The sequence below is a fragment of the Lagenorhynchus albirostris genome, chromosome 3 (genome assembly GCF_949774975.1).
Source record: "Lagenorhynchus albirostris chromosome 3, mLagAlb1.1, whole genome shotgun sequence".
Lineage (NCBI taxonomy): Eukaryota > Metazoa > Chordata > Mammalia > Artiodactyla > Delphinidae > Lagenorhynchus > Lagenorhynchus albirostris.
In genome coordinates, this window is record NC_083097.1 from 32368293 (window position 1) to 32395589 (window position 27297).

Below are 27297 nucleotides of genomic sequence, written 5' to 3' on the forward strand. Positions count from 1 at the left end.
ATTGACCCCTGCCTATGACTCCAAATTTGAACTCATATAAGTTCATTGTAGGCTGTAGTTCCTTTCAAGATAGCAGTTTCTATAGGCACAGTATTATTTATTCCTTGTAATATGTAATAAATATGTAATAATGTAAATTTACATGTAAATGTAAATGTATGTAAATGTAAATTATGTAATAAATAAATCACTGTGTATATAATAAATTTTATCTGTACAGCCCCAGGTTTTCTAAATGGGCTCAAGCTAACAGTAGAAAGAGTAGTTGAAATGTTTAGTGAGCCTCTGTTTTCAGTTGCTGTCAACTTTAATGACGATTCCAATTATATGTTTTCTTGAATATGGGTTCTTCCCTTCCTTAAAAAAAAAAAAGCATTTGCTTTTTGAAAGAAGAGTGTCAATATACTGAATGCATTTATTTATTAATTCAACAATCATTTGTTTAGCCTGCTTTACAATGTTAGTTTCTCAGGATTATATGGTAAATAAAATGACTAGAAATTCAACTAAGGGTATATATGATACAGCAAAACAAAGACCAGAACAGAAAGGAAAGCAAAGGCTATTGCATTAATTTGCAGAAAAGGCATGTAATGGAGGATTCAGAGAAGACAGCTGAGAGTAACGTGGCAATCAAAAACCAGATCAGGAATGACCTTTGTCCCCGTGCCAAGGGGATTGATTATTATCCTGCAGGCTGCAGGGAGACGTCACCAAACTTAAGCAACAGATTTCAGAGGCAGCGTAGTTCTGGTGAACACAAGGTTAAGGATGTGGCTGGAGATGTGAGTGACTCGAGTGGGACAGATATAGGAAGTTAAGAGATAGCAAGAAATTATTGGCAATTCACATGATATAGAAGTTATTCAGGGGGCTTCCCTGGTGGCGCAGTGGTTGAGAGTCCGCCTGCCAATGCAGGGGACACGGGTTCGAGGCCTGGTCTGGGAAGATCCCACGTGCCGCGGAGCAACTAGGCCCATGAGCCACAACTACTGAGCCTGTGCGTCTGGAGCCTGTGCTCTGCAACGAGAGGCCGCGATAATGAGAGGCCTGCGCACCGCGATGAAGAGGGGCCCCCCGCTTGCCACAGCTAGAGAAAGCCCTTGCACAGAAATGAAGACCCAACACAGCCAAAAATAAATAAATAAATAAACAAGCCAAGCATTTGAAGCCCTTTTAAAAAAAAAAAGTTATTCAGGATTTTGTTAGGATTTGGGGTGGAAAGGATGATTATAATCCAGGTGCATTTTACAAACCTTTGTTGACTTACAAAACCTTACATTCTCATGGAGATCCAGATTTAAAGAGAATTATAATGAAAACCTGAAACCTGATTTACAAGTTGTTACTTTCAACAACAAAAGCAGAGAAGACTAAAGAAAAACAAGTGAAAAGGAACTAATTCCTAGATGTAATCATCACTTTTTTCCCCCATAATTGCAAGCTTCAGTTGTTCTTGATCATTACTTACAAAGTACTTACAAAGCAGCCAGTAAACTTTCACCTAGAATGTAACCACTAATTATGTATTTAACCATAGCTAAGTCTTTTACCATAGCTAAGTGTTCTTATATTCTAAAAAAGAATAGAAAATATATTTTTTTTATTGGCATACAGTTGCTTTACAATGTTGTGCTGGTTTCTGCTGTGCAGCAAAGTGAATCAGCTATATGTATAAATATATCCCCCCTTTTTTGGATTTCCTTCCCATTTAGGTCACCACAGAGCATTAAGGAGAGTTCCCTGTGAAGAACAGCAAATATTTATTGAGTGTTTGCTAGTGCCAATAACTTTCTGAATGTTTCACATACATAGACTCATTTATCTTTACAAGGTAGGCACTATTATTTCTGTTTTACAGATGAGGAAACTGAGGCATGATGAGGATAAATAATTTGCCCAGATCTCACTCCTGTTTGGGGCAGAGTTGGGATTCTAACCTATGCAGTGTGTTCTAGATCCAGAGCCGCATTTGAAACAAGAGGCACTGAGGGAGTGTGAATGTATCAGAGTAAGGTGTCATTATCAAGGGATATTCCCCATGGAATGATAGGTCCGTAGAATTCTTTCAAAAACTGAAAGACAGTAAGTTATTGCCAATAAGTAACTAAAACAAGATTTAAAAAATTAATTCATCCAGTAAAATGTGGTTGAGCACCTACCCTATACATATATTGAGTATTGGTAATAGCTAGAAGGAAGAAAAATATGCATTCTTTGCCTTCCGGCACTATAATAATAACATACACGAAAAAGTAGGTCAAGTATGTCATTGAATATTAGAACGTGCAGAACGTAGCCCTCTCTAAGAAGTCAAAATCGAGATGTCCACTCAAGAAGCTCACGCACGTTCTTTTATGTTCAGCTCTTCATTTTCCAAGACCATAACAGATTAGAATAAGGGGAGCATCAGTATTACTAACACCAAGGGTGCGATCTGGGGACTTTAACAAGCCCCCAGCCAACCCCATCAGCGCTCTTTCTCAGGTGGCACCAAATTAATACTCAGGTCCACAATCCCTGTCGGTTTTTTTCTAAGCTTGATGCCAAAGCTCATTTGAAGGCCTTCATCTGATCTGAACTGATAAAAAGTTATCGTCTTCATTTCTTCCACTTTGTGTGAACATGGGTTAATTTTGCCACAGACATATTAATGTGTTTGATTGTAAGATGCTGCTCCCAGCTCCGCCTGGGGTGTAAGTGATATACAAGGTAAGCACCACATCACCTTTGTAAGATCCAAACCCTCTGAATGTGGAAGTACATCTGTTTCCAGGGTTGTAGATAAGGGAAAACAGCATGCTTACTCTCCCAGTGCAACTTCAAGACCAGTCCCAGGCAAGCCCCCAGCCCTCACTTCTTGGTTCACACCCATTACTAACCCTACAGAGAAGCTAGGAGGCTGGTGACAGTGACAAAGACAGGAAGGCTGTACAGCACAGACCTGAGAACTAAAAAAATAAAACAACACAACAATAACACTTCTTGCATCAGAAGTGACAGAGGTTCCCTTATCTTTGGCATACTCTTTTGAAGAAAGTAGAACATGTATAATTCTTCTTAGAAAGATGATAATCTTCCCCTCGAAACATATACTTAAAGAAGGTTAACCTAACATGATGGGAAAGATCAATAATCCAAACTGTTCCCTGCGATTTGTGAGAAACTAATTTTATTCTGGACTTATAGGCACCAAAAATATGACAATGTGGTCATATGTGAAAAAAGATGCCAGTCAAATAAGTAGGGACATTAAGTCGTTAGCATTCATGGGAGAGCATGATCACTTCAGGCTGCAACGGGTAGGGCTTGACTTACAACATTGTTAGAGATAAAAGGAATATTAGCTATTGAAATATTGAAAAGTAGATATGTTTTTCAAACTGGTGGGAGTGTCAGTGATAATGAAGGACATTGGAATGACTGAATAAAGTGAATTTGTGGGTCACCAATGGGACCAATTAGAGAAACAGATTATTGTAGCTACTGGTTCAGAATAAACTATTATTTTTTATTATATCTTGTTTAGAGCCCCCCAAATATCTCTAAAGGTGATAAATATTAATCCTTTGAATGAGGAGGTAGAGTTTGTGGATGGCTCTAGAGAATTTAGGTGACTTGTAGAAAGGTGGTAGGTTTGAGGTAGCATTTTGTAGAGTAAAAATCACTTTAAGAAACAATTTCACCAGAACTGGAGGGGTTTGAGGTGAGTGACTACAGCCACTCACACTAGTCAAGCAGGTTTTACAGGGGGGACTAGTGAAGGAAAACAAGTGTAAAGATGGTTTTTCATTGGTAGGTTAGCGAAAACCGAGCCTCAACAGCATGGAAGCAGTGTACACAGTCCTTAAATCAGCACTCATTTAATTTTTAGTTTCATCAGAACCTTAGATGATTCTTTTTACAGAGTTTAAGTATTTCCCAAAACTCTATCACTGCACGCATGTTACTGAAGATTGATTGTAGACTATTGCATATATATATATATATATATATATATATATATATATATATATAAAATTTTTTTTTTTTGCTGTGCGCGGGCCTCTCACTGTTGCGGCCTCTCCCGTTGCGGAGCACAGGCTCCTGACGCGCAGGCTCAGCGGCCATGGCTCACGGGCCCAGCCGCTCCGCGGCACGTGGGATCTTCCCAGACCGGGGCACGAACCCGTGTCGCCTGCATCGGCAGGCGGACTCTCAACCACTGCTCCACCAGGGAAGCCCTATTGCATATTTTCTAAAGAGACCCAAGCTACATCTCCTCTTCTTTAAGTCAGTTCACGTTAAATTTTCATTCTACTGAATTTTTCATATTTTTCAGTAGGAAACTTATGGAAACAATTTTTCAGCTAAAGCTGAAAAATGTGTTTTCTTCTGAGGATACTTACTTCATAGGCCAGGGAAGCCACGTTCCAGGGTCTGCGGTAGTACGTCAAGCTGTTGCCATCCCAAACTCGGTCACAGAGTCCGTTGTAGTACTCGTTGTTGAAAGGGGTGGTGAGGGGATCCATCCCTAAGACGTTGATCCTGAGTGAACAGAGTAACAGTAGGCGAGGAGACACCAGGAGCTAACGCGAGGCAGCCCTCAGTCACTGGGGGAAGAGAGCTTCAGCTCATGTCCCCATCACCCATGTGATGATGGGATATAATCAGGAATAGAAGCAAGAGCCTGGTCACCTCTGCTCTGTGTCCTGGGCGGGAAGTACATATTAAGAAGGTCTTATAAACTCTTCTAGGCAACTAGGGCACCGTTGAGCACAATGAAAGAAATGCAGTAAGTAGGAAGCAAGGGTCCATCTGGCTTCAAGAGTGGAACTCCACTGATGTAACCCTTAGCTAGCCTCCCTTGGTGAGCTAAAATCCAATGCTGTAACACCACCGCTTTACATTATTTGAGAACAGAGCATCTCATGGGGGCAGAATAACGTATGCATATAATTTTTAATCTGTGAATCAACGTTGGGGCTCTTTCTCTCTCCATTCTCTTTAAACTTAAACCTTTCCCTCCAGCTGTCTCATTGATTGTCAAGAACCTTGTTCCCTCCAGGCTTATTTTACTCCTATTATACTTACAAGAGGAACACTAAAATGTCATCACCCAGCAAGGCATTCTCAAAAGTTCTACTTTTTTCTCCCAGCAAAATATTTTCATTTGGCAAGCTTTAATTCAGAAATAGGAATCTTGTTTAGCCCAAAAAGTATTTACTTTGATTCGTAGGCCAAAAGCCAATGTATGCAGAAGAAGCAGTTCATTCTTTGTGAAGTACTAATTGGCGAAATAGTCATTGCTGTCTAGACTGTATCTGGAATAAATGGCCCCAGGGCAGGGAGGCCAAATGGAGGTTTGCTCCTCACATCTATAACTTAGCTTGGCACAAAAGCATAAAGTCTTCCATTGTTCTGGACCACATCCCTAACCCCAATGAGCTGGATTACAAAGCCGGTTGTTGGTTTCAAGAGCAATTTGTCAAAGAGTGTGGATGACTTACTGCAAACCCATTGCTAATGCAAGGAAAATAAGTGGATGAGTATCCTATTGCCAGTTGGTTAGTTAAAAAACATCTTTATATAAACAGCACATTCTTAATAAACTTTGAATCTACACAGAAAATGAACATTATAGCTCAACTTGAATGAAAGGCAAGTTAAGGAACTGATTCAGGAATACCTTTCTCAAGGCTGACTGTATAGTTAGAATTAACTCCTTCTCACTTTTTTGCTCTCCCAAAAATACTTTTCATGAAAAACGTTATGGCCCTAATTTCTAATAAAGGGCCAAAAATTAGACCTAGTCACTCGAATAAAAAAGAGAGGAAAAAAGAAACACTATATATCTAGTTTACTTTCTTAAATCTCTTATCCTGGATGGGAGATTAAAATTTTGGCTTTAATTTTTCACCCATCCCTGCATCTACAGACATGTGAGCAATAGTTTAAAAAATATTACTAAGGTTTCAATACAAAGACATAGAATACTGGAAACAAATGATCTGTGTTGGTTTCTTAAACAAGACCTCAAGTACATTTTCTTTATTTTGTAGTGAACTTGTCTTCCATATATCTCATTAACGGAGACGCTGCACCTCTTTGTGTTCAGTGAATAAGGACATTCATCTTTGCTTATAGTGGTGATGAATTCTTAAGAGTACTATATCTACGGATAGTGTAGTGTTTGTAATAAACAGTGGGTAATATTAAGACAGTTAATACAGTCCTTGATCTCATTAAAATTATATTCAAGGTAAGGGGTTGGATATAATTACCAATTTCAAACAGTAGTCCAAGGACGAATATACATGTGCCAAATGAATAGTACAGGTAAGTGATGTACAATGTTCCCAAGAGGAAGAGGTCCCCATGGCAGGGTCATCAAAAGGGTTTTAGAAGGAGTAGGTTTTGATTTGGGTTTTGAAGGATGGGGCCTGAAGGGCAGAAGGAACGAGGGTGCAAAATTCTGCAGGTGGAAATGTATATGGCATGTTTTTGGGTAGCGGTCTTCAGATTTTTCTGCATGTCTAATCTATTAAAAATGTTGATAAACTATGCCTCCTTAAACAGTTTTAGTCGGACATCTAAAATGTTCCCTCTTAAGTTTAAGTAGTTGCAAAGGATATAACTTCTCAGCAAGCTGTAAATATTTATGCTTTAAAATATAATTATTTTGCCTCTTAAAAATAAATCCAATGGAATATAAATTCTATAGTGATGATGGGTATCAAGTGACTACAATGTTTATATTTCTTTAACAGTTGGATGTTTTATGGTATTCCTTTGGATTCTTTCTTCTTTTAAAAATAGACCTTATTTCTTAGAGCAGTTTTAAGATTCATGGCAAGATGAGTGGACGATAGGGAGATATCCCATATGCCCTTATCCCCCTTTTATGCTTGAATCCATATTTCTATTCCATTTCTGCTCCAGAATTTTAACCTAATGTAATGTAGTTTTATGCTTGGAAGTTTTAATTGATCACTTTTTCACACTTTTCTGTATGAAAAAGGTATTAATTGAAAATTTTAAAACATTAAATATCCTTTGACCATAAGGTCTAAGTATTTAAAAAATTCTTCTGGATTTGATTTACCATTATTAGTAGTATATTTCAGTATATTAAAATTTAAAAATAGTTAATAAATCTAAGTAAAATTTTATTGGATAATTATCTCGCAATGAAATGAATGGGGCTTCCTTTTTAATTAATTGATTAGCTACTGTACCCATGGGTGAATATTACTTATTGCTAGAAAAAGATAGGGCTGAGTACCAATTTTATTTCTACTTTCCATTTTTATAGAGGTAAGTGCTAAGAAATTTAACTCCCATAAATAAGTAGATAAGAATAGAAAGAATTTTGTCGCAGCAATGTCACTCAATTCTTTGATCTTCTGAGTTTTATGCCCCCCCCTAAAAAAAGAACACATACTAGTCTATCATTAAAAGTTATTTTTATAGTCCATTACCTGACAATTGATTAGGACATCACTCAATGCTGTTGGTAAAAAGAATCGGAGACCACTTGACTTACAAGGCTTGACTTACTTGAGGAAACTATTATCATAAAACTCACCTATCTCCCCCTTGGAAAGTCACTTTGTACCCCGTGCTATACATACCCCAGCTTGAAGGTTTTTGTTTCACAGAACAGCAAATTGCCCAGTAGGCTAGATCCATCTGGAAAGTTACGGTGAAGCTGATCCGCAGTCTAAAGTACAACTAAGGAAGAAATGTTTCAGAACTTCTGATTTGGTTCCACTACTACAGAGACAGCCAGTCTAGTCTAGGATGAGCCAATATTTTTTTCTGCCAAGAAACATGAAAACTTCTCATGGATGGAATGTCATCGCCTGGGAAATAAAAAGCATGTGTTCCTTGGCAACACTTAGAGATGCCTGTTTTCACACCTGCACCTAGAACCGTAGGCAGTTCCAATTTACCAAGTGAACTGAAGAGCAGGCTCCCTCCACAGAAGTGGTGTTATGCTTAGATCACACACAAAAGTCATTCCTTGTGTATCGCACATCATTTACAGCTGGTTTGGATTTATATTTTTTTCAATGAATGCAAGATGGGTTGGGGATTTCCCAGAACACCTGTGGAGAATCTCAGATTCCTACAAGACAAGAGGCTGAAATACGTGTGATACAGGTGAATTCTCCTGGCATGAGAACTTAAATGAGAGTCCTTCAAATGAAAACAAGTATAAATGTATTACTATGAGTACTTGTGACTTTCATGTGTAAAAGAATCTGACTGTATATTACTTCTGATAAAACTTGTTGAGGTTTTCCAGACTGGACAGTTTAGAAGCATGTTGCTGTGATTAGGATGTTTACTGCTATTAGTTCAATTTTGGTATAGTCCCATAGCCCCATATAAGCATAATGAAGATGTATAGTAAATAAATATGTAATATCAATGGTATTGAACAATATCATAACTATAACAAAACATGTTATTTTGAAACCTCTTCCTAAATCTCTTTTTTTTTTTTACATCTTTATTGGAGTATAATTGCTTTACAATGGCGTGTTAGTTTCTGCTTTATAACAGAGTCAATCAGTTATACATATACATATGTTCCCACATCTCTTCCCTCTTGCGTCTCCCTCCCTCCCACCCTCCCTATCCCACCCCTCCAGGCGGTCACAAAGCCTAAATCTTAGTTACTGATTTATGCTACTCTTCTATGCTCTTAATTCAAATATTTGGGTAATAAATAGCTACTTAAGGAGTTTCATCTTCTAAGGTTAGTTTTGCTTTGAAGTCAGGGAATTGACCTGTGGTCTTTGTAGTGATGTAGGGGGAGTGACGTCAGTGCTGATGGGTATATGGGGAGAAAGAGAAGGTTAGGTGGCAGGGTAAAAAAAAAACGTAGTTTCTATCAGTCAGGGAAACTTGGATTTTAGTTCTGCTAGCAACAAATGTGTCAAATAGCCTTATTTATTTCACTCAGTTCTGATCTATAAGGTGACTGTAATACCACCCCTAACCAGCTCCACAGGTTTTTTATAAAAAGCCAACAGAGGGAATGTGCAAAAAGATCTTGAAAAATTCAAAGTATTATGCACATGAAAGCTGTCAGAGAACAATAGGTTATAAAGACTACCTTAGCTATAGGTGACTGCTCATGGTAATGGGGAACTTAATCAAAACCGTTGGTGGGCTGATTCTATCAGAGCCTACCTCATTTTCCACCTCTCAGCCAACCTTTCCACGCAGCTGGGTCCCCACTTTCTCACTTAGTCCTGAAGGCTCAGCCCTGTGACGTCCGTCATCACCAGCCCTGACCGTGCTAAGGCAGGCATTTAAGGGGTCCTGGCCACTCTCGGGTGTGCCTCATTATGAAACTCCCTGGCAAAGGCGATAGAACAAATTTTCTCTTCCCCGAACGAAGGAAACCTATAGATTACAAATGGTTGTTTTTCAGCCAAGAGGGCTACGGTTTCTGTATCCTTTTCCTATAAAATCAGATGTAAATTTGCATAGAAGGAGACATACGTAACACAGGTAATGCCCTGCTTCAAGCCTGTTTGTTTAGATTAGAGAGAAAACCGTTTCTTGAATCCCAAATAAAGCAAGTAAAGTAGTAATGGGCTTTCACCATGGACTCACAGTCTCTCCCTGAGGAAAGCAGCAAGAAGAGTCAGGACTCATTGGAGCACGCTGTGGCTATAAGGTTTTGGACAACCCCCATTCCATTTCTGCCAAGTATGAAGAGGCCCTGCTGAGTGTAGAGCTCAAGACCATCCCATGTGATACGAGATTCCTACTTTTAGGCTCTGGGAAAAGGCACTGTGGGTTATATTTGGACTCTGCTAGGATAAGATTTTATGAAGGGATAAAGGTTATGTGAAATGTTTTATCTGGGGTCTGACTCTTGGTATCCTGAAATTTTTTTCCTATGGTGATTAAACAAGTGGATGTTTCATCTGCCTTAGAGAGAGGAGACATCTCTTTTTTCAGCCAAACCTGATACACAGGTCCTGCCTTAGGAACTGCCCAGTTCCTCAGTGTAGGGTTCTTCTCAACCTCAGCATTCCTGACATGTTGCTGTCCTGTGCATTGTAGCATCATCCAGGGTCTCTACCCACTGGATGTCAGTAGTTTTCCCTCACCCCTCCACCCCGGAAAGCTCCCCACTTCCATATCCCACAGTCGTGGCCACTGACAACTTCCAGACATGACCAAATGTCCCCCAAGAGGAAAATCCTCTCTGGTTGAGAACCACTGCCCTAGTCCCTCTATCAGGCCTTGATCTTACCATCACCCCCATCTTCTTTCCTCTCCTTATTTCCATTCCCAGGACTCCAGTCCTGAGCCTGAATTTCTTTCCAGAGACCCAGTTTCAATCTTACCTGTTGCAATTGACAGTATTTTAGAAGCATTTATTTTAATTAATTAACTCACCTATTTATCAACCCACCAGTATTAATTGAGTGTCTATTATGAACAAGGCACTGGGGTTATGAGGATGAAGAGACACATTGCATTACAGACCATGAAACACAGCCATGTGCCATCGCTGTCAATATACCACTGGACGGGGGAACACCTGTGTCTCTGTTGGGGACAATTTGCCAACAAATCCACCCAAAGTACCTTTACTGAAAACAGATCAGAACAGCTAATGGAAACTTTGCTGTGGACATCCCTGGAATGTTCTCTAACTAAATGAAATAGAACAGTACAGAACCTCAGGCCTATGTTATTTTCCAACTCTGAGAGCACAGATCTCTGCAAATGGTCTCTATTCTGTGTAACTCTAAGTTCTAAACTGTCTAAGACGTCTCATCCGAGCTGACCCTGCTGCTGGAATGCCTATAGTTTGTGTGGGAAACAAGTGAAATTTCGGTTCTTTGATGAGAACCAGAGTCCCAACACCAGCCCCACCTGGCATCAGAACTGTTTCCTCTGTCCTTTTCCTCTTGGGTAATCTCCAGAACGCTGGCATCTCCTGAGAGAGAATTTCTACCCAGGTATATATCCAAGAGAAATTCCAGCAGAAGACAGGCTTCCTGGCTATACAAATATTTGAATCGAATTGTCAGACCTACTACTGGCAGTTCAATTTCAAATGTTAACATGTCATTTCAATATTGCTATGGTCTTCCAGAGGTTGATAAACAAGGTTTCTCATCTCTTACTGGACTCGGAAGTAATCACCTATCATCCTGATGGTCTAGTCTATTCTACAGATGCCTACCGAGGCCAGGCAGCTTGTCCAAATGATCTTGAGATACTGATTCAGCATTTACCTTCTTTCATGCTCAAATGTAATTCAAACAGAATACAGACTCAAGGCTACTCTTTGTACCAGCTCAAACCCTCTAGCACGTGGGGTACAGACCCGTAGCCTGCTGTCCGTGCCAGCTCCGACTCTTCCACCACTTTGTCGCGGCAGGGAGGGCGAGGGTCACTTTCACAGTCATCCTCATCTGAAAAGTCTCCGCAGTCATTGTCACCATTACACAGAAGTCGCCTCTTTATGCATGTGCCTGCAATCAAAATCAGGAAAGACAGAAAGACACCGTGTCTCTCAGGCCAAATTCTCTCTCTTTTTCTTAAGTTATCAAACATACTTTAATGATAGAGGGGAGGGACCACACCTGTATTTGAATTTTTTGTATAGACTATATAGATGGCCCTTTTCTCAGCCCCTTTTCATGCTTGGAAGCATGAGCGTCTGGAAGCACATTTCTCTTCTTTTCGCTCATGAGGGGACATTGAAACCCACACTAGGCAACGGGAGAATTACCTGTATGGCATCGAAAGTCATTTTCACAGTCATCCTCAGGGTCATTGCAGGTCTCCGTGGGCACGCACTGACGTCTATCTCCTACAGCGTCCACGCACTTTTGCCCGTTAAATTGTCCAAAGTTCTCAATGCTCCTTGAGCGAAACTGCCCAGGAACAGCTGGAAATGTTAGCGTTTCTAAGACCAAGAAGGGATTCTGATCTAAAACTGCATCCACACCACTGTAGCCCTCCAAACCCAGCTGAGTCAAAGGTTTTAAGATAGAAGCCTGATGTCACTTGAAGGAACAACTCACATGGTGGGGTTGGCGGGCTCTTCTATAGAATATGGTTCCTCCCAATACTCATTTAGTCACTGTGCGACACTCAGGTTTCCCAGCAAGGTTAGTCTCATCCATTTAGGTATTTCCCTTTCCTTCCGGGTTTGGAACTCAGCTGGGGCCCTCCCTGCCTCATAGTCATTTTCCTGGAGATGCTGGCAGTACAGTTTCCACTTGGGGACATCAGTGGGGAATGGCAACGAATGCTTACCATTTGTTTGAGGCAAGGGTCACAGTTGGACCAACTACTCCAGGAGCTCATCTTGCAGTCTATGGGCAATGACGTGCCACTGCTTTCCACGGGCTCCGAGTCATAACTAAGACAATAAAACACATCAGCTTATAATGACCATCGTGTGTGCTTCTTTCTAAAAAGTCTTCACAAACCCGTTTAATTTTATTTACTCCTTTCCCCCTTCTGAACCACAGTATTTATCCTTTTATTCCATCTCGCATTTTGACACTTGATCACGTGCTATTTTGTATTTTCAACTCAACTTTTTGTTTAATTCTTGTACTGCATTGTAATTTAACCTTCGCCCTAACAACAACAACAATAATAATGATGGTGATGAAGAAAACTAGCAAGTCATCCGGCTGTGTTCTTCTCTGATTAATCTTATATTTCCAACTAGTGTACAGATTCATTGAAGCTAGAAGCCTTGTTTCACTTTGTACCCCCCAAAGAGTCTGGCAAAGCCTCAAGTTGCTGGGTTTTCTTGCAAATTTAAGCCAGCGCACCCAGCCGTTCCTGTGGTAAGCGCCTCATAAATCAAGCTCTCCTGTCCCTAGATTCTGTATGTGCGAACTTCCCGTTTCACAGTCCATATCTGGACTTATTCCTCATCTTTCTGAATTTCAATGTATACTTTTTGGCACTTCTAACCTTCCCTCCCACCCCCAGCTGTGCTTTTCTGGCTTTGAACTGTTCTATCTCTCTTGGTTCACCATTTGGATCTCTTGTAGTTGCAGCACCCCCTTGGATTGCTATCTTATTCAGTGACAGAAAGAAATCCAAAAACAGAAGCCATGAAACAAGAATCTTATCAACTTCCTGCCCCACTTTCCCTGAACTGGCACCTATCCTTTTTCTGGTGCAGCCTCTTATTTCAGAGGGATGGTAAGGCCCATCCCTCCCCTAAAGTTCTAGATCCCAGCATCTCTTTGAGCTCTTGAGAACCGAGATTCTCTTCCATTTAAACCTCTCCCTTACAACCAGCTCCTTTCCATTTGTAATACAATGTGTTCAAGTCTTTGACATTAAACATAAACAAACAAAGGAATGAACAAATAGAATACTCTTCCTGAACTTTACATTTCCTTCAAGCTACCCCACTTCCCTCCCACCCTTCACAACGACACTCAAAGGAATTGCTATAAACATATTTCTGTTTCTCTCTCTTCCAAAATAAAAACAAGTCTCATCTCCTCCTTTTAGCTACCTCCAAAACTCTCTCATCTTTTTTAGGCCAACTTTCTGGAAAAAGTAGTTTGCACCCTGGTTTCTTGTTCCTTACCTTCCAATTACAGCTCAACCCTCCTGACCCAAGGTCATCGCTCTTGCCATAGTCAGCAATGACTTCAAGTGGCCGGCTCCGTGGTTTCCCTCAGTTCTTATCTTACCAACTGCTTCACAGCTGTCACTACGGTTGACCACTCTTGCTCTTTAAAATAATCTCTTCCCTTGGACTGAATGACATTAGACCCCTTTTATTGCTTCCTTCCCCTGCATCCTGTTCTCCTACTCTCCTGTTCAGGCTCCTTCTCCTTTGACAGTCTCAGAAATGCTGTTTTTCCCCAAGCTCCTGTCCTTGGATCTCTTTTCTTTTTCTTTCTACACTTTTCCCAGGGCTTTGGTTTCCATGTATATGTTAATGACACCCAGAGCTAAGTCTGCAGGCCAGACATCTCTTCTGAATTTTAAACCCTTGGATATAACTCCCAGTTGGACATCTGCACTTAAATGTCTTCATGGCTCATGAATTTAATGTATCCCCAGACAAATCCATTCTTTTTCCTCTTCTCTCAAGGCTTCTCCTCCTGTATTTATTATCTTGGCAAACAGTGTCTCCATTTATGCAGTCACCCTAACCAGACTAGGGTGGTACTTGTCTTACCGAAGCTCATCCCCCATATCGAATCAACCACTAAAACCTGTTCTTTACAGTCATAAATGACTCTCAAATCCTTCCACCCTTCATCTCTTCCAGACACTTCTCTGGTCTACACTAACATTTCATCTCTCCTAGATGACAGTCATTTTTTTCTAATCCTGTTTCCCTAAATCGCCCAGAGCGATCTTTTTTTTTTTTTTTTAAAATGTTGAGCCTTCTTTTAATTTATTTAATTTATTTTTTTTGGCTGTGTTGGGTCTTCGTTTCTGTGCAAGGGCTTTCTCTAGTTGTGGCAAGCGGGGTCCACTCTTCGTTGCGGTGCGCGAGCCTCTCACCATCACGGCTTCTCTCGTTGCAGAGCACAGGCTCCAGACACGCAGGCTTAGTAGTTGTGGCCCACGGGCCCAGTTGCTCCGCGGCATGTGGGATCCTCCCAGACCAGGACTCGAACCCGTGTCCCCTGCATTAGCAGGCAGACTCTCAACCACTGTGCCACCAGGGAAGCCCCCAGAGCGATCTTTTAAAAATGCAAAGCTTATCATTCATTCCCCTACTGAAACTCTTCAGTAGCTTCTCTCTGTTCTGAGGATAAAGTCCAAACTTTCTAACATGATATGGTAGGCAGAGTAACGACCCCCCAAAACTCTGTGTCTTAATCCCCAGAATCTGTGAATATGTTACTTTACATGGAAAAAGGGACTCTGAGCATGTGATTAAGAGGAAATTATTCTGTATTTTACCTGGATGAGCCCATTCCAGTTATGCGAGCTCTTAAAAGCAGAAGAGTGGTTCAGAGAGATGTGCAGACAGAAGTGGCAGGAGAAATTCAAAGCATGAAAAGGGACTCCATCCACTCTTGCTGGCTCTGAAGACAGAAGGAGTTTCACCAAGGAATGCAGGCAGCCTCTAGAAGCTGGAAGAGGCAGGGGAATAGATTCTCCCCTAGAGCCTCCAGAAAGGACCGTAGCCCTGCCAGAGCCTTGATTTTAGGCCAGTGAGACCCATTTCAGATGCCTGACCTATACAACTGTAAGATAATAAAGCTGTGTTGTTTAAGCCACTAACATGTGGTCATTTGTTACAGCTGCTACAGGAAACTAACACACATGGTCCAGAGCTCTCTACATGGCCTGTCTTCTTCCTAATTCTTCACCTTCACTTTTCCCCCAGCCATGCCGAACTTGAAATGACCAAGATAAGCTACATTTTCTCACAGCCTCAGGCCTTTAAACCTACTGTTTCCTATTCACCACACTGATCTCATCTTCAACACATTTTTTTTTTACAGAAAACCTTCCCTAACCCTTCATGTAATTTACTTTTCTATGTACATATTCTTATAACGTCTTGTTCTTCCCTATAACATAAGTGTCTTTGCAATGACATGTTTAATTTAATTTATTTATTCACTCATTTATTCACTCATCAAATATTTACTGTCTATTATTTTCTAGGCTTTGAGGATACAATGGTATGCAAAACAACAAAACAAGATAAGACAGAAACCGTGATCCCCAAACTAACAGATCTTATGTTCTAGGTAAAAATATCAGTGAGTTAAGGAAATTTTCAATCTTGCTCAGCTTACATATCAAGTGTCTGGAACATAGTAGGTGCTCAGTAAATGCTTTACGAATGAATAAGTGAAAAACTAAGTGCATGAAGAGGAAGAAAGTTCTTGATCGTGTGGTCTAGGACAGACCTAGGTCTGTATTTCTCTAGGTTATCGTCTCTTGGTGGACCACTCATATCATATTTTTGCAAGACTTGCTTGTCATTAGGCAACCCTAATGACTGGAGATACCATTTCTGTAAGCCTGACCCTTGCCTACATCATTCAGAAAATCAGAAGGCTTGATGAGCTTCAATCTTCTAAAAGTGCAGGTTAAAAACTCCTTGAAGAAACTGATTTCATGGAGGTTTGAGTATTAGTATCTATCTGAAACCACATGGCTGAGAAATTTGCTGCTAGAACTTTTCCATCAGACTAAATCCTCATCTGGAACTGACCGGCCTCATCAAGAGGCAATGGCAGATGCACTTTTATGACCTACAGCAGCAGGTCTCACTACTGATTGCATATCATAATCCTCAGAGAGTAAAAATAGGAACTGTAAAATTGAGATTCCCCATTCCACACGAATTAAATCAAGCTTTCTGAGGATGGGCTTCAGGCATCAATGTTCTTAAAAAGTAGGCCAGGTGATTCTCATGTTCACACAATGTTGAGGAAAACTTCTTGGCACCATCTGGTGGGTATCCATGAAATCTAAAGGGGTGGAATTCAAGTATGGGGGTGCCCATTTCATCACATAGCCCAAGCTTGAGGTTGCCACTGACCTGAATCACTGAGCTGCTTTATCATTGGTTTTAGGAATTACTCTAGGCTTTGCCTATTAGTGTCCCTATGGATCTTTGCAACCTGTGGATCTAGTTTTTCCAGTATTAGTTAGGCCTGCTGCCGTCAGCTGGATTATCTGTTCCTGTCTATCCTTTTTGTATATATCACTTACTTAGAAGATCATATTAACATTTTGTTTCAGCATCTCCCCCAAAGAGATTGGTTCTAGAAACCACATCCTAAATAGACCTGTGGTATGACACCTAAATCTTTCTCACCTGCCATTGAGACCAGCTTCAATGAATAACTAGTTCAGAGAGTACAGTACAGACTGGGGGATCATGTGTGGAAGGTAAAACTCACTGCAAATACTGCAGAGTGAGTTACAGTCCTCTGGTGGGCAAGCCGAGAGCCCAGTCAGTGAAGGGGGCCGATCAGAAAGGCTGTTCATCTGTCTCACACATCAGTGACCAGGACCCTGCTCCAATGATACTGACACTGCCTGTATATGATTCTCTAACATCCGTCACATTAATAATAGCCCCATATTAACAATGTGCGCACTAATTCCCTTCCTTCTAACTTCAGGACTCCTTTTTTTTTTTTACATATTTGACTCACACCTTGGACTTAGAATAGAGCACCAGAACTTCGCCTTTGATCTCTTACTGCCCTCCTAGATTGTGATTTAGATTCATTTCCTGAATGATCCAACCTGGTCCTGTGGGAAGGTCTGCACAGATCCCACCCTTGCCCTCAGAGTGGGACTTACACCTCACTAGATAGCAGGCTCGGTGTATTCTTTCATTTGTTTGCAAGGCATCACAGGCTTAAACAACAGAAATTTATTTTCTCACAATTCTGAAGGCTAAAAGTCTGAGGTCAAGGTGTCTGTGGGGTTGGTCCCTTCTGAGGCCTCTCTTCTTGACTTGCAGATGACAATCTTCTTCCTGCATCTTCATTTGGTCTTTCCTCAGTACATGTCTGTGTTCAAAGTTACTCTTCTTTCAAAGACACCAGTTGTATTGGATTAGGGCCTGCCCCAATGACCCCCAATACAGTCACATTCTGAAGTCTGGGGTTTGGAAGTTCAACATTTAAATTTTGGAGGGACACAATTCAGCCCATAACACTCATAAAAGTTTTTTGATTAAGCAATACCTATGTTTTCTACTAGTTTTACTAGATAATTTCCAAAGCTCATTTTCTCATTAAACCTTTATTCTACCACTGAGGGTAAATTTTGTAGGTATTATACTTTATAGGTGGGAAACTAAAAACAGAGAATTATGCTAATTATTCAAAGTTGGACAATTAGTAGCAAAACTGGATTTAGAATCTATGTCTCTCCACTCCTAGTTCACTGCAATTTTGCTCTCTCTCCTGTGCTGCCTTCCCCCCCACCAACCAACTCAAATTCTCTTTGAAATAATCTAAAGGGTCATGGCTTATCCAATAATTGCTGGATGTAATAGTCTGATGATTTGTAGACATTTGGAGACACATTAAGTTAATAAGAATATATTTAAAATATAGCAGAATATATTTTTAAAGAATGTATTTACATTTTTATTTAAGAATACATTTTTAAAATATAGCAGCTCCAGGTAAAGCACAGCAATTGGACAATCTGGCTCTTGCCTGGATATATTTTTGAAGCTTACACCTAAATGTTGTCAAATTAGGCAAAAATAAATTGAAAATTGTGGGAACACCTGGATGTTTTGCCTTCACTGCACCAGGTACCTGGATATTTAGAGGCAAAATAAAGGCAGGACTTGAAGCAATTATTAAGAGGAAATAATAGATTATGCAAGGGGAATATGTTATTGAAATGAATGCATTCCATAAATATTAAGAAAGAGGGTGAGTGATCTTGGATAGCTCCTTCTGAGCCCAGTACCCCCTCCCCAGCCCCTTTGACTCACTAGACAGACAATCTTTTGTAGCTCAAAGACTGTGTATGTACAATGCTTACCACCTGCCTTTCACCCTGCTGAGCTATTAGGCTGAGTGGAGAAGTATTTGTGAAGCACTTTCTGGATTCGTAGATGAAATGTGTTTATCAAGTAAAGCCTATTTCCAAGTGTTTCAATCTCAGCTTGAAAGTCATTTCCTAGATCAAAGTGATGTACATCAACATGGCAGGAGGTCTAACTCTGGGCCAGAAATGCATTGAATGAAGAGCCATTGATGTACACCTGGTCCCATCACCCTGCCATGAAGAGAGGTTTCCAACTTTAGATAAAGAAAACCTCAGGAGCAGTTCACACCCCAGGACACTTTGTGGTGGGCCCAGGCAGGAAAACACCTGCTGTAGGAAGGAACCTTTTTGTCAATAAATAAGACAATGTGGCTCCTTTGAGTGGAGAAATAGAAGCTAATTAGGACTGCATCCTTAACCCATGGATCTGCCAGTTTGTTTAGCTCCTGCAATTCATCAAGGTGAAGAGATAATATAACAACAGTGGCCAACACTCTAAAATTTCAGGACTTTTCTGGTTTCCCAAGTCTTAGTCAAGAGCTTCTCTCATGTGCTTCCAATGAGCCAACATTCAGTAACATTTATGGAGAGTCTGCTCTATGTCACAAATTGTTCTGGTAACTGGGGCCACAAGGCGACATCCTGACCATCACGGAGCCTGCGCTCCAGTGGGTGAGATACAATAAAAGAGTATACTAAGAAATACAACATGCAGTATCAGTTAAGACATGTGAGCTGTGAAGGAAAATAAACCAGGGTAAGGGGACAAAAAGTGCCTTAGGGCTGCGCTGGAGCCCCACAGGGCTGGGCGTTTCTTATAGAGCGTGGTGAGAGGACCCTCTCAGAGCAGGTGTGGTGCTTTACAAACGTGTTCACAAATTCTTTGAAATTAGGCTCATCAAAGATGGGGTCTATGCGTCTGCCTTTTGAGGCTGGTAGGGTCTTTGTTAATGCTTTTGAGGAGTAGAATGCAGTGGAAGAGAGCCTGCATGCCTTTTAAGTCTAGGTTAGAGAAGCCCATGCTGGTTTATCTAAAGACACTTGCTCTGGGAGCCTTTCACCACTACGTATGAAGCTAGCTACCCTGAGTCCACCATGTGGAGAGCACACACACACACACACACACACACACACACACACACACGAGAGATTCCTAGGGAGACTCAATTGCTCTAGTCCCCCAGCTGTTTGGGTCTTCCCAGCCCAGGTGACAGACGTGAGTGAAGAAGTTGTCATGATGACCTCAGACACAGCCACCATCTGCCTGCATCCATGTGAGAGACCCATGACAACCGCCCAACTGAGCCCAGCCAACTCCCTGCTTCAAGAACCAAAGAAATAATTGGTCTTATTTTAAGCTACTGTTTTGTAATGGTTTGTTACACAGTAAAAATGACCAGAACAGGGAGGTGCTGTTTGATTAAGTATGTGAATGATATCAGAGAGAATCTATGCGAGGATCTGGGAGAAGAGTGTTGTAAGCTAGGGGAAAGTAAGTGCAAAGGCCCTGAGGTGGCATGTTGGAGGCACAGCAAACAGAGCAGAGTGACCACAAAGGAGAGTGAGGTGCATCTGGAGGAACAGGCAGCAGCAGCTCATGCCTTGTAGGCTGTAGTGAGGAAGTTGGATTTGATTCGGAGCTTGATGGGAATCCTTAGAGGAATATGAGAGCAACAGTAACACTTAGATTTACATTTTCAAAAGCTTTCCCTGGTTTTTGGGTGGAGAGTTGACTATTGGGGAGTGGACAAGAGTGGATGCAGGGCAGAAAGGATAGTGATTTGGGCTAAAATGGTCACAGTGGAGACACGGAGAAGTGGGTAGATTTGGGACATATTTTCGAGGTAAGGCCAACAGCACCTGCAGTTACATTGCATGTGGCAATGACACAAATAGAGGAGTCAAGTATTGTTCCCCGGTTTTTATGTGAGTAACTTGTTGAGTAGTAGTGCAGGTTGGATGAGGATGGGCAGAGAAATCAATAGGTATGTTCTGGACATGTTAAGTTTGGGATGCTTGTTACATTTTCAAGAAGAGATGTTGACTAAGTAATTGGACACTGGGCTCAGGAAAGAGATCATCATCATAGACACAAATTTGAGAGCTGTCAGAATATAAATGATATTTCACACCATGAGGCTGGAAGTGAGTGGGTGTGTTGAGTAAGTCTGAGGACAGAGCCAACATTTAAAGGAAATGTTACAACATGTCTGCAAGCTGATGGGAATGATTTGGTACAAAGGGAGATACTGATAATGCAGGGGAGGGGTCAGAATTAAAAGAGCAAAGTCCTTGATGAGGCTGGAGCAGATGAAGCCAGTGCACAAGTGAGTGGTTAGGCTCAGGGGAGCGTGTTGCCCTTAGCATCACAGGCCTCACTCAGAGAACTTGGTTGAATTGCAGTTGCCATTTACTTGTTGATATTCTCCTCTAGTCTGTAAGCTCACTGAGGGCAGAGACCCTTGGTAATTACATGCTCTGCATTACACTACAGCTCCCGAAGCAATGTCCAGCCCACGTTGCAAACAATAAATATTTCCTGTATTAAATGGGTGAATAAAAAAGACCATACTTGGCCAATAATAATTCATAAACAAATATCTGTTAACTTATATTAAAAACACAGATGGATACAACCCAAAGAAGGAGAAAAAAACTGACATTTTGGATATTTTCAATTCTGTTTTTTTGTTTGTTTGTTTTTTGGCCACACCGTGTGGCTTGTGGGATCTTAGTTTGCCAACTAGGGATCAAACCCCATGCCCTCTGCAGTGAAAGCATGGAGTCCTCACCATTCTCTGGACAGCCAGAGAATTCCCTGGACATTTTCAATTTAATAGTTATTCCCAACTTTAGTGAGGGTTTGGGTATTTTTCCTGATTGTTAAGTTTGATTAAAATAAATTGAATGATAATTTCTAGCATTTCTGAGTGCTTAGTTTATGTCAGGATCTCTTCTAAACTTTTATATTCATTATCTCATTTAACTTTTTACATCAGCACTATGAGATATCTTCTACTAGTATTATCATTCGTGAAAGATGAGAAACTAAACCACAGAAATGGTGAGTAATTTTTCTCGGATTACACAGCAGCTACTTGGTGGCAGAGTTGGGATTCAAACCCAGGCAGTTTCTCTCCAGAGGTGACCTACTCAGCTACTCTCTGGATTTCTAACTCCCAGTCTAGAATTCCTTAACTATTAGGAAACGGAGAATAAAATAAATATGACAACTATAAACACCCACATATGCAGCCAGAAAATGAATGACAAACTGGGAAAGATGTTTGTAATTCATACCAGAGAAAAAGGACGAATATACTAAGTCACCATAGAAATCTCTAAGTGAAAGACAAGAGACTCAATAGGAAAATGGGCAAAGAATATAGATCGTTCACTGTCCCCCAAAATACATATAGCCTTTAAACTTATGACAAGATGTGTAACCTGATTAAGAGAAAGGCAAATTAAAACTATTCAAAGATACCATTTTTCACCTATGAGTTGGCAAATATCAAGCTGTTGGCCTAGAGCTCCCATTGGCAAAGATTTGGAGAAACAAGCACTCTTACACTCTGCTGGCAAAACTGTAAAATAATACCCACCCACGGGACTGTGGGGCAATTTCAGCAAAAGCTTGAAGCCGATACCTTTTGATCCAGTTATATCACTTCTCGGAATTAATCCTCAGGTACAATTATCCATTTGCAAAATGATATGTGAATAAGGATATTCATTGCAACATGGCTTATAATACAAAACTGGAAACAACCCAAATGTTCGTTAATAAAATCGGTTATCTGAACTGTATATCCAGACAATGGAAAATTAATCATTTGTGAGGAGAAAGAGGAAGTTCCTTTTCTACTGATACAGAAAGGTCTCAAGGATATATTGCAAAGTAAAAAGAAGAAAAGCAAAGTACAAGATAGTATATATGATATGATACCTTTTATGAAAGAAAGAGGAAGAGGAAGATTATAGTTAGCTCCATGCTTTAATCCACATAAAGACATACTGGAAAGATACAGGAAATTAATAAAGGGTATTCCCTGTGGGGAAAGGGTGAGGTGGGAGATGGGGAGTGATCTAAGTACTTTACATATAACACAAATCTCATGAAAAGCTAGGAGTAGGGAAATTAAGACTTCTCATTGTATACTTGTTATATTTTTTGACCCTTGAACCAGGTAAATATTTTGTTATTTACAAATGAAAAGGAAGAAACTAACGATAGCTATACTCACAGCCAGCTTGCCTGTCACTGTGCTAAGCACATTGCATTTATTATCTCGGGGATTTCACAGCAGGTCACATTTTTATTCCTATTGTGCAGGTGCTAGGAACAGGTTTAGAGAAGTTAAGGAATTTGCTTAGGGTCACACAGCTAGTAAATTGTGGACCTCAAACTCAAACCCAACTGCCTGGCTCTGGAACCTATATTATGAGTTGTTACTCTACTTGTACAGGGTTTGTTTTTGCTTTTGTTTTTTCACATTTCTATTCTACCTTGAGAGACGTAAGAGATGATGTCCCCTCATGACCTAGTCTCATGGGCATGCTTGTGTTTGCAAACAAGTGATTGTTGGAAATCCCCAACTGTTCAGCAGTTGCAATAGCTCATTGTAGCAATGGCTTAAGATACAATGTCTGTGGCCATGTGCTCTCCCCCGAAGGCTAGCTGTAATTCCATCCCCTCCTATCCTAAACCAGAAAGCATATCAAAGTGAAAGGAATAGCAAGATTATTATTTTAAGGAATACTTCACATTTATTCAGTTCTTACAGCGTGCCAAGCACAGATGTTGTAAGTGTATAACATGTATAAAGATTTAATGTTCACGTAGAACCTTATTAGGTAGGGACTTTCCTTGTCATTGTTATGGGTTGAATTGTGTTCTCTCAAAAAGATATGTTGAAGTTCTATACCCTGTACCTCAGTATGTGACATCATTTGGAAAGAGGGTCTTTACGGAGGTCATCAAGTTAAAATGAGCTCATTACGATGGACCCTAATCCAGTATGACTGGTGTCCTTCTGAAAAGGGGAAATCTGGAGCCAGACAGACATGCACAGACAGGAGAGGATGTGAGGATGGCCATGTGATAACAGAGGCAGAGATCAGAATGATGTAGCTGCAAGCCTAGGAATGTGAAAGATTGCTGGCCACCACCAGAGACTAGGAAGGATCCCCCACCAGAATTTCAGAGCAAGTGTGGCCCTGCTGACACCTTGATTTCAGACTTGTAGCCTCCAGAACTGTGAGACAATAAATTTCCGTTCTTTGAAGACACCCAGTTTGTGGTACTAGGAAATGAATACAATCACCATCTTACAGAGGAAGGAACCAAGGTACAGAGATGTTGGGTAACAGTTCATAGAGGTTGCCCAGATTTATACAGTTGGTCAGTAAGTATTGGCGCCTCAACCTGAGCTTGGGAAGGCTGGTTCCAGAGGAATGCTTCATTCTGACCAAATCTGTATCTTAAAATCATTTGCAAACCTCAGTTCTTTGGCTGAACTGCATGTCCTGCTTCATGGCTGGTCTGAACACTCTGTTTGACCTCAACCCTGTATCAAAGGGCAGAGCACAGAGTGTTTGGAGCAGGACAACGCTACCACACTCCCGAGGGCATGGCAGTGAGAGTGATTGCAGCCAAATCCCAGCCAGAGGTGCAGCTGCTCAGAGCTGGGGGGCAGCCAAGGGGGCTTTCTGGTCCTCCCTGAAACAGATGAGGGTGGCCAGGACCCAGGGGGTCCAAACTTCAAAGCGGCGGAAGCCTTCCTCATGGCCTCTCATTTTCTGACGAGCAAGAGTCACAATCCAGGAATTCGAGTTTTTAAATTACTTTTTTAACTTAAGAAAGGGTCAGTGTAAGTACAAGAGGGCTAAAGCCACTTTCAGTAACTGCCTTCCCAGATCCCCTTTGTACCTGATGCCCAGTAAATGCAAATATTTTCTGAATAGAACAATGCTTCTTTTTTTTTTTTTTTTGCGGTACGCGGGTCTCTCACTGTTGTGGCCTCTCCAGTTGCGGAGCACAGGCTCTGGACGCACAGGCTCAGCGGCCATGGCTCACGGGCCCAGCCGCTCTGCGGCATGTGGGATCTTCCCGGACTGGGGCACGAACCCGTGTCCCCTGCATCGGCAGGCAGACTCTCAACCACTGCGCCACCAGGGAAGCCCTAGAACAATGCTTCTTAAATAATGTGGGAAGAGGAAGTGATGGGATGAAGGAAACCCTGGCGGAGCACTTTACTCAAGCCCTGGCTGGTCCGTAGAGTGCCTCTGTGTGCCCCTTCCTAGAAGATGCAACCCTGTGAGCAAACCACGTGCCAGGAAGAACGGCAGCTTCCACTGCAGCTGGGAGGCTGGCAAAAATGTGCTTGAGATGGACATTAGCGTCCAAAATAGAATTTGGTGAAACCGAGACTCAAATGACCAAAGGGAAATTGGATACAGGTCACAGTCACAGCAGGCAGAGGGACAGTGTTTGGGTAGGTAATTTCCCCCAGCTATATTGTCAAAGGCCAGAATATTTTAATACCATCACCGGATGAGATCATGCTGTATCAGATGACACAGGACTGTGTGTTCTCCAGCCACTCTGGGTACAGCGTAGACAGTCAGTGAGCACATCTTGTCTGCTTGGTTTATCTCCTGGATGGGCTTGGTGTGGGCTTCATGTTCCCAATTAGGATTAGAGCATAAGAAGAGAAAGTGTCTTTCCTGGAAGCCTGGCCAACAGGTCTGCACCATGGTGATTCTCCTCGAATGGAAGAAAATACCACCCTAAACCTAAGGACAAAACGTGTGCCTCTGGATACAACTTGGGATGTCACGGAGGAGAAGCAAAATGCTTAACCTTTGCCTGATGTGGGGCAAAAGGAGGATGTAGCTAATAGTTAAGAGTGTTAGACACTGAGGCAGAGTGAGGGAAAGATTTATTGCCTTAAATTTAAACTTCTCAGACCTTAGATACTGATATACCCAGGTTTATTATACTCTAGTAAAAACCAACTTTGTTTCCTAAGTCCAGTATTTGAAGACTATCTCAGCCTTCACATTTGAATACCTTGTTTAAAAGAAATCCCTGGAAACAGCAGCAGGTATCCTCAGAAGACTCTGAAAGACACACTCAGGCTTTTTCTCACCCGTTTTCAAAGTTTAAATTCTGGGGCTCTATGTCTCCATGTGCGTAAAAATGTTTTACCTGCTTTGCTGCTCTGCTACTAAAGCAAACTCTGAAATATCGATGCCTACAGGGAAATTCCAGAGACAAAGGGAAAAGCGACTCACCTGGGAGTGGGCCCCCCTCTCAGCAGACTTATTTCTAAAATGCATATTGCAAAGGCGAACCTCTGGCTGGTAGACATCTGCTCTAGCTAGGCAGCTCCGAGTGGAATGGCCAGAGGGTTCCTGGAAGACATTTATTTGCAAAGGACTGGGGGAAAATTATTGTTTGTTTTTGCTTAGAACTTTTGTCAGATTGGGCTTCCTGGGTGCCGAAGTCCAATCAGAGGAGAGTCATTTCATAACTTGGGCTTACTGTTTTGGCCAAGAATATACTTATCAATTGTACATTCAGGCAAGGGGCCTGTGAATGCTAAACGGCTGAGATTAGCAGCAGTACTGTGTTGAAAAAAAAAAACCAAGCAAACAGAAGACTCCGGTGGTTTTCATTTTGGGAGACTCTGGAAGGGATGATAAGAGACTGTGTAATTTGGGGAAAAAAAGGTCTGTGGATGATTCTCATAGAGGCAGAAACTCAGAATTAGTAAAAGAATTGCACCGACCAGAAATGGAGGCACAGACGTAGATGTTCCAATCCGAGGATGAGCTGTGTGGGTTATTTCCACATGGGCAAAGTGTAAAATGCATTTACAAACCTGGCTTTTTTTAACAGGTAGAGTGGGTCATTTTGAAGAATCCAGGTACCCTCCCTAAGGCCTTTCCAATATCTTCCAGAAGGATATGGTCTCTTTATCTCAGAAACACACCTGTCAGCAAGATAGAGTCTGAGATGGAATAACTTGCTCTAAACCCATCGGAAAGAATTTTTTCCCCTCACTTTTATGTTCTTCAGGACTTGTGGAAAGGGCAGGTTATTTTGGAATTACCGGAAAATGGGGACATCACAGCGGCTTTTAAAACACTGGTTGCACAATAGAATGACTTAGGGACTTGTGAAAAAACATTGGTGCCTGACCGCTCCCACCTGACACTAATTATTGATCTCGGATGGGGCCCTGCATCAGTATTTTTTAAAGCTTGCTGGGTCATTCGAATGTGCGGTCAGGGTCGAGAATTCAAATGACTACCTGGAGAAAAAACACATGAGATGCGGTATGTTATTGATTTTTAAAATTTCGCTAACACTTAAGGGGACTTCATAAGTATTCATTAATCAAAAATAGGCAATTTTCAACCATTAGCACATACAATGACGAGCAAAACAGAGGGTAGGGTTGAGGAGATAACAGATATAGAGCTAGTTTTTCCAGTACTGCCTACCTTTTGATCTTTTCAATGGTCTTACCTAGAGTAAAATTACCTAGTCTCATCACCCTTTCTTGCCCCCTCTTTTCTTTTTCTTTTTTTATGCAGGGCTAGAGCTCTCTAATGGGACTAATTTCATCAGTTCCTGAGTCTGCTGTGTAGACAATTTTCATGGTCGACATGTAGGTCATGCAGTTGCCAAGTAATAAGGTGATTCAAATGTGTGCGGCGACACATAACTACATCGATGAATAAATCTATGCAACAAGACACTTCTTGGGACTC

The 27297-nt window shown here is 41.3% G+C and overlaps 1 protein-coding gene across 1 annotated transcript in view; it reads right to left on the minus strand.

Moving 5' to 3' along the window:
• Window positions 1–25889, minus strand: part of C9 (complement C9) — a 46142-nt gene extending 20253 nt beyond the window's left edge. The window contains exons 1-5 of the mRNA XM_060146036.1: window positions 25813–25889; window positions 12286–12391; window positions 11756–11900; window positions 11348–11495; window positions 4389–4527 (exon numbers count right to left, since the gene is read on the minus strand). Coding sequence (XP_060002019.1) covers window positions 4389–4527; window positions 11348–11495; window positions 11756–11900; window positions 12286–12391; window positions 25813–25889 — 615 coding nt within the window. The remainder of the gene's footprint in view (window positions 1–4388; window positions 4528–11347; window positions 11496–11755; window positions 11901–12285; window positions 12392–25812) is intronic.
• Between the last annotated feature and the right edge of the window lie 1408 nt (window positions 25890–27297).